Source organism: Ixodes scapularis, unplaced genomic scaffold (assembly GCF_016920785.2).
Source record: "Ixodes scapularis isolate PalLabHiFi unplaced genomic scaffold, ASM1692078v2 PGA_scaffold7__128_contigs__length_106722199, whole genome shotgun sequence".
NCBI lineage: Eukaryota > Metazoa > Arthropoda > Arachnida > Ixodida > Ixodidae > Ixodes > Ixodes scapularis.
In genome coordinates this window covers 21,055,238-21,065,581 of record NW_024609882.1, presented here as the reverse complement: position 1 = coordinate 21,065,581, position 10,344 = coordinate 21,055,238, and the positions used below count along the sequence as shown (strand labels likewise).

The following is a 10,344-nucleotide window of genomic DNA, read 5'->3' as shown; positions in this document are numbered from 1 at the left end:
GGGGAAAGGCGGGGGGGGGGGGGGGGCGCCCCCCCCCTCGCCCCCCTCCCTCCTCCTCCCCCCCCGCCCCCCCCCCCCCCCCCCCCCCTTGGATCCGATAAATATTTGGTAGGAGACACGACTTCGTGTAGACATGAAAGTCTGCCTCCAGGCCTGAGCATCCTTCTCAGTGCAGCAGAACTTTCAATTGTGTAGTTTTCTCAAAATACAAACAAAAAAAGTCAACAGCGAACATGTGCGAGAAGGGCAACATTCCGACAATCGCAGCACACGTTGGCTTTAGCTGGACGAAAAAGGCACTCCAGTGTAGTAAAAGCAGCCGAGAGATCAGTACGCATTAAAACACTAAAATCAGCGGTTTAAAGATGGCCTCTTCATCACTTAGTTGAATGCCGCACCAACATTTTCTTTTAAGAGCTGCATGGGGCCAGGGACATTGCCAATTTGAGGGCTTATGGGTTGGAGGGCGGGCTTCGTGCTATGTCACCTTTCTTCCCCTCTCCCAGGTCGTGGAGGTCCTGGCCACCACAGCTCACCCCCAGAAAAAAATTGCAAAAGCTTGCAAAGCCCTTACTCGAAATACCCCCTGTGTAGAGAAAACCCGGCAATGCGGCGGGAAAAGCAGACACAAGGAGCTGCTTCCTTTCTGGAAAACTTTATTCAAACTGATTGCACTTCTAAAATACTAATCCACTCCCTGCGCCGCTACGTGGCAGTCCTCACTCACAAGGTGCAAGAACTCGCTCCATTTCGCGAGCAAAAAAAAAAAAAAAGAAGATGCTGCACCAGGCCCAAGCGTTTCGAGGGTCACCAGCGCCCTTCGATCTTCGCAGACTCGCGGCCAGCTGGGGACACCTGCATCCGAATGGCGCACGAGAGGGCGTGCGAGAGTCGAGTTTCTCTTCTTCCCGCTAGGAGGCGGCAACCGAAACAAGCGGCCGCGGCTCAGAGAGACAACCGGGGCAATAACTTACGCTCCAAAAGCTGCGGAGGAACGGTAAAAACGGTAACATAAATAGGGTGTCCCCTCGCGTGCGGTGGTGGCCGCGGGGGTCGTCAGCACTTTTTGGGTGGCTTGACCCCTCGCTGGGTGAGGCCCTCGAAGCGCTTGAAGGTGTAGTTGATGAAGACCCAGTCCTTGTATCCGGCCGCCTCCTCCTTGCTCGGTGTGGCGGGAGGGGCACAAGCTGCAAAAGAGGCGGGGTGTACGCCTAGAGTCGAGACCCGCTGCGGGTCCCGTACTTACGGATCTTGAGGTCCACGTCGGGAAAGTCGTCGAAGTTGGACGTGTCGTCGATGCTCTTCACCTCCATGGGGATGGCGGCCGGCCGCTCGCGGATGTGGTCCCAGTCCACACCGCGGAAGAAGGGCTGCGCCCGGATCTGCGGCAAACCCCCCTGGGCCCCGACGCGGGCGTCGGCCTCGGAGCAGAACCCCTGGACGAGGCAGCGTGCTTCCTCCGAGATGGGCACCTCAGCGGGGAACACCAGGGTCTCCCGCCAGCCCATCACCTTGCGATACGTCTCCTGAGGAGTCTCCGAGCAGAAGGGAGGGTAGCCTGCGACCGGAGAGGCCTTGTGACTAGAGGCCGCGCTGCCCGCCTTGCGCTTGCAAGAAAATGTGCGCCACGATGTGCCGTGCCCCCGGCCCTGGACGAATGTCCTATCCTACAGTGTGCACTGCTGTTACACCTCATGCTAAGCCAAGACTCTCGTTTCTCAATTTGCACCTCTTTTGGATGCTTCTTGGCTACCGACTCCTCTTCCTTTTCCCTTTGCTGGGCTTCCGAGGGTGCACTAAGAACACCGGATGAGGCACACTGCACGATATAATTGTACTCCCTTTTTGGTGTAACTTGACAAATCGAGAATTCTATGGGCCAAGCGAGGCAATTGGAACGGCATAGCGAAGCAGATGACAACTTACTGTCGGAGTGCACTCCTCTAGCAGGGAGCCCACACGTGCTCCGCTCCGTCACCCCGATAGGCACATGTGGGCCCTAGCACGTGATCCCTTGCCAGGTTATTACCAAAACAAAGTATAGGGGAAACGCGACCTCTGGTCCTTTTTGCATTGTACCGACATAGTTGAGCGTTGATCGTCAAATTTTACCACCCAGGTAGCCATACCCCACGGGGATTCCTTTGGCCTTGTACCGGCACCTGCGTTTGTGGCAAATGCTAGACCATTGTGAATTCGTCTATCACATCAGTTTTCAGCGTCAACCTTTCAAACAAATAAATTAGCTATAGCCCGTTGGAGGTTGAGAAAAGTGGAACAAGCTTGTCGCACAAAGTCCTCCACTCTTTCATCTTAGATGAGCAAGCGCTGGAGAGGAGAAGACCACCAATCATGGCAAGCAGAGAGCTTTGTGGGAAAGGTTTGTACTGCTCTTTTTAATCTGCAACAAACTATGTTCATTTCTGCTCGGCATTTACCTTTAGCACAACGGCAGCCGCAAGCATCAAATATAGCCTCACATAAATTTGAAACCATTGTTACACTTGCACCCCAGTCATTCATACCTCCTGTGCAATGCCACCGCTAGGACTCGCGGTTGCCCCAGCTCTGTGCAGAGCCGTGCAAACAGCAGAGCCGTGCTCGAGCAAGGAAGTGTGGAGGAAGTCACTCACCAATGAGCATCTCGTACATGATGACACCCAGGGACCACCAGTCACACGAGCTGCTGTAGCCCGTCTGCAGGAACACCTCGGGTGCAATGTAGTCCGGCGTGCCCACGGTCGAGTAGGCCTGCGCATGGGCAAACTCGCCTCAGCCCCTCGCACCCGTTACCTAAATTATTTGTCAGGTCTGGTCAGACGTACCAGCTGTCTCCGGTTCTTCTTCCAGCTCTCTGCCCGACGCTTAGAGTCCATTGGATTCGACGCTGCAAATAGACAGCCACCGGTCAGCCGTGCCTCGGCGCAACTGCCTCTACTGCCAAATGCTGGAGGAAGACATTTTCAAACACATGATGCTGGATCAGTCGGTGAGGTTAGAGTAACTGTATAGGCACTGCTTGTAGAACCAGAGTATCACGTTCGTCTCCTTTGCGCCACAAACTCCGTATTGGCAGAGAAGCGGCCATGTGCGCCAAACTGGATCCAACCTTCATAAGGGAAAATGACCTTGCAGGCGCCGAGTTTCGGGCGGAGCATATTTCTCTTTGAGCTTGCAAAAAATACATCCTACACTAAAATCTAACGAACTTGAAGGTTCCTTGACCATTGAAAATTATGTGTAGCCACTGGGTACAGAATAATCACATTGTTTTATAACTCGAGAGATGTTTTAAAACATGTTTCCAAAGTCTGGGAAGCAGACGACACAGAGGACGATCATGTTGCTTGCGGAGTGATACGTGACCGGCACATCCGGGCACTTTGGACCAGACAACAATGCATTGATACGGCTTTCGGAGGGGCAACGTATTCGTCGGCTACTATGTTTTACAAATGCCATAGGAAAAAATAGAAGAAAAATAACGAGATGACGGCACCTGCGTGGCGTATCGCCGCACTATAGTTTCTCTGCTCCGCACGCCGCAGCATGCTGCCGCACAGCCACTCCGTCCGTGCCTCCGGACCTCCTGAATAAGCAACGGTCGCTTTCCACAGTGTGGCCTTAGATCCAACATGGCTGCCCCAGGCGCACCATTTCAATACTCTGTTTCACAAGCGGAGCATATGCACTTACTCTAGGCGAGGTAGCACCTCGAAATGCGAACGAGACCCTCTGCCTTGGTATCGAGCCGCGTTTGTAATGGGTGGCCTGCTGCACGTCCCCTCCCATGCCAAACTGCACCAGGGCTCGCTTTCAGGGCTCCCGCAGACATAGGACATTCAAGATCATTACAGGTCCTCGGGAGCACAATAAAGTATGATGTGCTGACAACACTGCTCCGCAGACAACTCCTCGAGTCTTTTTCTGATGTGGAGTGCAAGTTTGTCTGCTTTTTTTGCAGTGGTTGTGGTGACTGCAGAACACCAAGCTTTGATTGGCTCTGATCGAAGGATAGTGGGTAGACCTCAAGGCAGCTTACTTTGAGGTGTACCCACTATCCTTCAATCGGAGCCAACCAGAGCTAGGCGTTCTGACGTCACCACAGCCCATGTAAAGGAAGCAGACAAACCCTGCCCTTTTCCTGGGTCTGCTTCCCTCAAAAACATAAATGAAGCTAGCGGCAGCCTCCACGGTGCATGAGCCTCGTGGACCAGTGCAAGCGACAACTGCTGCTCTATCCTCTGCAACTGAAATGCACTATGATACTAAAGGGGGGAGGGGGGTTCATTTGTGAAGGGGGGATACTAAGGCCCCGGAAACTGACATTGGGAATCAAGCCCAGTCATGGGTGGCCCGTCGGAGGGAAAGGGAGAACGGGATATGGATATACAGCCTCGCGGCCCTGTGGACAAAGCAGCAAAGCACTGTGGCCCCTTCTAGGCACGAATCGTGAGCTCCCGTCTAGGCCTGCCCCAACAACGTCTCATCTGCGCAATGAGCCGTTATGCATGCACCGGACTAACACTAATTGATCCTCAGGTACAAAACACAGTACAGTCAATTGTACTGGTTTTCTCCACACGGCTCGAAGAGCCTGCAGGAGGTAGTGGCCCCGACAGAGCGACTCACTGAAGTCCGAGGGCTTGGCCTGGGACAGGTCGCGGTAGAACTCCGTCCGGTGCGACTTCTTTAGGCCCGTGCACAGGCCAAAGTCCGAGAGCTTGATGTGTCCCCGAGCATCCAGCAGCAGGTTGTCCGGCTTGATGTCCCGGTGGATGAAGCCCAGCTTGTGGATCGAGTCGATGGCCAGGGCCGTCTCGGCAATGTAGAACTGGGTGCACTCTTCTGACAGGGTGTCCTTCTTCATCAGCAGGGTCATCATGTCGCCGCCGGGAAGAAACTCCATGATGAGGTACAGATTGATGGCATCCTGGAAGCTGTAGTACATCTTGACCACCCACTGGTGGTCTGCCTCCACTAGAACATCCCGCTCGGCCCGCACGTGGGCCACCTGCTCCTTTTCGAGCATGTCTGCCTTGCGGAGGATCTTCATGGCGTACACGTGGCCCGTGTCACGCTTTTGGACCAGGCGCACCTCCCCGAAGGCGCCCCGGCCAATCACCTTCAGTGGCTCGAAGTCCTCCACGCCGAGCCGGGAGCGCTTCAGGCGCAGGAACTCCGTCTCCTTTAGCGAGTGCTGCTGCCGCTTCTCCCGCTTCTGCACGCGCAACAACACCATGTCAGTTGTCAGGCGGCACCCTCGGTGTATGTGCACTAAAGCCCCTAGATGTGTTTGTTTTGCAAGTAGCGTCAAATGCGCAAGTGCTCAAGACCCGTGCCTCGTGCTGCCCTTGGAAGCGAATGGCGAAGGAGCACTCGTTTGAGGCACGTGTCTTGTGCGTTCCTGCAATTATGGTTGGCGGCACTTGTGTAAGAAACGCAGAGTGAATTTTATTGAGGAACTTCACTGCGCACTTCCAATCATTGATGATGTTGATGGTTAGAGGTTTTATGGCATAAAAGGCGCTTCACACTGAAGCGGACCACGAAAGGTGCAAGGCCTCCAGCACAAGACACACCCAAATGCGTGGTTGGGATTGCAACTTCACAGTAACTCGTGTTGCTGAAGAAAAAACACTTAAAGGGACCACGAAATGGCCTCGTTACTTTTACCAAATAAATTTACATTAAACCTTCAATGTTCGCTGAATGCCGAACAGGCATCCGTTTTCGTTTCGGTTTTTTAACTTTTATACGAAAAATTATTGAAATATTGAGTTTTTCTTCCTCTCCAACTAGCAGCACAACAAGCCATGGCGTGATTTCGATGGTCATGATGTGCACTGGCACCGGAACTTCTCTCGGCGTTGGAAGAATCGGAGCGTTAGCGGAGAGCTGGTGGTGTGCCAGTATCGTTTGCCACAGGGTTTTACTGCACTGATGGCACATATGCAACCGACATATTTTCTGAATTGGCGCCCCTCATCACAGTGATAGCCATGGACACATCACAGCTGAGCGAAATTCAATTAGATATGTCACACTACAGCGACAGCATGGGACCACCCACTGGTGGTCCCTTGCTGTCGCTGTATGCACGGATAAAATTAGACCTGGCGCCTCTCAGACCGATAAGCCTTCACCAAGTGCCTTGAAGTGGTTCCTCAAGTGGCAAGCAGTGAAACTGCAGTCGTTTCTTTTTAAGCTCTGGACTCCACAAACTGTAATTCGGGCACTTGCAATGAGCACGTTAGCAACGACTGAATCCATTGCAACCAGAACAACCGCTCTGCTCCGCACGTACACACTCCTGCATTTACTGCAACAAACGCAGCAGGTCGTCAGCACGACGGCTGCTGCGTTTCTAAACATCTCTAAAAAGCAGGGGACGTGCTGCCACTCACAGGCATAGAAGAAAATGCAGGGTTTTCTACGGGCTCAAGCTTTATTAACTTTTATTTTGTCAGGATAGGCTCGCAGAGCAGTGGGGATGAAAAAAAAAAAAAAGATGCAGTACGCCGTCTTGGACGTTTGCAACTTTAACACACGACTTTACCGATAGTACAAATATTGCCACATGCCTTTTCTATGATTGCAAAAGAAGATGTAATCTTAGCAGAGATATAGCAACATAGAAATATAATTTCGTGATCATATAGACGTTGCAAGCATTCAGGAATGCTAACACTTATCACTTCTCTCGGATGATGAAAACGCACCCAAATTTACATCCTTCATACATGCCTTTAAATACAGTATGCACCAGTAATACCTTGAACTTGAGCACACGCATGGAATGAGCAAAATAAGGAATACGGGTGACGTTCCAGGGCAGAAACGCTAAGGAAGCACCGCTGTTGTCGAAGTAAACCAATACGACAGCACGAGCGTCTCTGCTGTGTTGAGGGTGTCGCCACATCGCCACACGAGCAGATGGATCTTCCCTTCTACGACGTGCTGGGTTATCATCGCGACACACGAGAATTCAGAGAAAATTAGCACTCTACACGGAACGATGAGCTTCCACCACGCCGAACACGTCAACGGTCACCACCAACACAATGTTTTTCAGCAGTGCGGGAAGCACGAAACTGGACAGGCACAGCATAGCTCCGAGCGTTATAAAATTCGTCAATTTCCGTCACATCGCTAATTATTTGACAAAATGTGGATCAGAATATTCTTTAACAAAACTTTTAAGAAACATTCGCCGGTTATTTATTGTGTATGATCGCAGCACTGGTGAGGTAGGCTCTTATCCAATAGGTGACGTGGATTTGGATGACATGCTTTGGCCCCACAAATGCATTGCAGGGAAAAGGCAGAGAGGTTTCGAAGGAAAGAAGATAGGAAAGAGTCCGACTCTTCTTTCAGAAGTTCTATAGCGAAAACTTTTTTGTTTTGGCTCTCTATTTTTGAGTTTTGGTTTTATTTTCACACCTTTTTTTTGACGTGCGGTGGATGAAATTCGATTTGAAAATCGTTTCATGGTCCCTTTATGTAGCTGCGTTATGTGGTCTTTAGCAGCTCCAGATCTTTGTGAGAAATGCAGTGAGAGAATTTGGAACGGAGATCATGTAGCCACATTCTGACATGGGAGCAGTGGCGTCCCTAGGGTCAGAGGCACCCCGGGCGATGGAATTCTGGATCTGGTTCGCACCTCTCACACTGCCTTTCTGTGGAGAATGAGCGTTTGGCGATGCACAGTAAATTTTTGTGATGAAAAAACCTTGTAAAGTTTTTGGGGAGACACCCTGTACATTGCAGCAAAAAGCTGCGACAGTAATGTGGGGTAACATAACCCTAGAAGATTTGCACAGTGAACTATCGTGTAACTTCACAACGCATAACATGCTGGTGTAGGTGACAAACTATAGAGAATATTTGTTTTTAAATACAGATAAAAAAAAAAGGATCACCCTAATATGGTTATTGTCATCATTGCATGTTCATCAGGTTTGGACAAACAATGACCGTCAGGATAAGTTGGAAAATTAACTAAGATGTACAAATTAACTTATTTAATGACGTTAGGGATTGAATTGCAATTGCAGTTTTGAGGGTAATCATCCTTAGTAGCTAAATCAATTTATAGAACTTGTAAAAAGGCAATGAGCATCAAGATGTTCATAAATAAATATTTATAAAATAAATATATGTATAAACATAAATAATGAATGAATATATTTAATGACGCGTAGAAAAGAAACAACCTTGTGGCAAGCACCTCATCATAATCTTGCAACATGACGGCTGTTGAAGTCACTGCATCCAGCTTCAGCACACACGCTCTTCATGTCCCAATGGTCAGGGACCTCGATACATGTGTCGTCAGCGTCCCTAGCGACCACACGCTACAAAGACTTTGACAAGGTGCCTACGCGAGCCCGTCCCTCTTCTACGCACGCATCATTGTGGGCAGGGCTTGTGGCACTCCTTGCACACCCATTTCAGAATCGGGCAACATGAACCCATGAGCCAACAATGGCCCTTGATCCACCTGGCATTCTCCATGTGGCGAGACTGCTCTGTTCAGAAAGGTAGCTCCACAGTTTGCCACACATTCTTGCGAGCATCCTTCTGTGAATGAACTGGGCTTTCAATGTGTCACGCTTGTGACGTGTGTTTCACAGTTAATGCTTGTGACGTGTGTTTGCACAGTTACTGCAAGCACCCGCAAGAAACGCGATTCCCGAACTGTTCAGGCTATGACTGTCCTTCTCGGAGGTCAACTTCACAGCGCGCTCAGTGCTACGTCCACAGGGGCAAGTGAAGTGTGCAGATATCGCGGGCGGTATGTGTACACACTGCGTACCTGTTCCTCGGAGAGTCCCTCCTCGCGCATGGTTTCCTCGAGGCGGTCGTGGCGCCCCTTGCGCTCCAAGTGCTGGCTCACCAGGTTCGAGTAGTAGTTCTCCAGGTGCACCTTGGCCTTGGTGGCTTTGTCCAGCGTGTGGCCGCTCAGGCGGGACCCGCTTTCGGCCGCCGTCGCCATGCGCCCTGCACGCGAACGAACCTCGAGCAAGCTGCGGCCCGCCGATCGCCTCCGCGAGGCTGACGACACGGCCCGCACGTCACGGAGGCACGCGCCAGTCGCGCCAGCGGGCCACGGACCCCGAGCGCGACGTCTACCTAGGGACCCGCCGAGACAGCATCGATGATGCCACCGAGCGCGATACGGTCAGGGATCTGCCGGACGCTGTCAACGCGCTGCTCCAAGGACGCCCGGAGGATTGTTGTGACCAGGAAGGCCCGCGCGCTGGCCGCTCGGCATCGAACGGGACAGCTCGGCCACAAAGCAGGCCCAACGGACCAGCGGAGGTAGCGGGGGGGTCACCTACCTTGTCCCGGTCCTAGGTGTCCGTGGCAGCGAGGGCGCGGCTGGTGGCCGGCATTTTCTGGTCACGGGTCAGGTGGGCCCGATGGCACCGTGCACTGCTGGCAGATGCTACCCCTCGCGTGCGCAACGATCGCCGATCCAGCGGCAAACCGCAGCAGTGGCCGTCGGACCGCCCGACCAGTTGTTCGGCTCCGACCACGGGAGAAAGGAGCAGCTGTGCTGACGTCACACAAAGTGGCGTACCGACGATCAGGTGGGTCGAAAAAGCGCGAGAAGCCGGCGTTACGTCATGGAAGGGGTGTACCGGGTGTACCTATGGGGTGTACAACGATGGGGTGTAGGAAAATATCGTCCAAAGCGACGGGAGTTGATAACCATTACTAAAATATTTTCTAAAAACTTTTATAGGCCTGAACACCTTCACTATACAAGAAAAACTAAAACAGTCATAGATAAAAGTCGACGTATTACAAGTAAATGTATATATATACACCTAAGGTCTTTAAATTGGGCGGAGGCTTGCGCCACCTAGCCAATAATGTTTTAATTTTGCAAGACCGCAGCGCTTTTTCTCAACTGAGTGCGTTCACCTTCTCCTCTAGTCCAGGAAGTGAATAAAACCATTATTCATTCCTCTCCAAACGAGAGCGCGTTGTTTGCCTCGACCGATCGACCGACAAGCCCCGTGCGATGTTCCCGATACGATTATTACCCTAGCTGTTTACTTGCGCGGTGCGCAGTCATCGGTACCGACTAGAGTTTGGTTAAAGTGAACTGGTCAACATCGCATGAGACATGCACCGTCAAATAAAACTTCTAATTAGTCGGACAATGGTCCTTTAAAAATCCCTGCGCCCTCATCTCTTAGGCAACCGCAGGGTGAAGTCATTTACAGCCAAATATCATGCAGCGAACAGGGTCGAAAACCGATAAAGAACTAGATCAATATTAGTTCTGGCATCCAACCGAAACCGGAAAGAAATTGGTAGGTATCTAATATA

At 51.5% G+C, this 10,344-nt stretch overlaps 1 protein-coding gene across 4 annotated transcripts; it reads right to left on the bottom strand.

The window, feature by feature from the left end:
* Positions 1-639: 639 nt before the first annotated feature.
* Positions 640-9,793, bottom strand: LOC120836327 (serine/threonine-protein kinase tricornered). Of its 4 annotated transcripts, none has more exons than XR_005717086.3 (8): positions 9,345-9,782; positions 8,819-9,003; positions 4,633-5,221; positions 2,826-2,947; positions 2,634-2,751; positions 1,247-1,558; positions 975-1,187; positions 640-855 (listed from the first exon to the last, which is right to left on the bottom strand). XR_005717086.3 is itself a non-coding variant. In XM_040218449.3 (7 exons), exons 2-7 carry the CDS (start codon positions 8,996-8,998, stop codon positions 1,057-1,059), a joined length of 1,392 nt encoding a protein of 463 aa, XP_040074383.1. In that variant the 5' UTR covers positions 8,999-9,003; positions 9,345-9,793; the 3' UTR covers positions 640-1,056. The 4 variants fall into 4 exon arrangements, 2 of the variants coding, with proteins under 2 accessions (XP_040074383.1, XP_040074382.1); XR_005717087.3 differs by having other exon boundaries at positions 2,826-2,887; XM_040218449.3 differs by having other exon boundaries at positions 640-1,187; positions 2,826-2,887; positions 9,345-9,793.
* Positions 9,794-10,344: the final 551 nt, after the last annotated feature.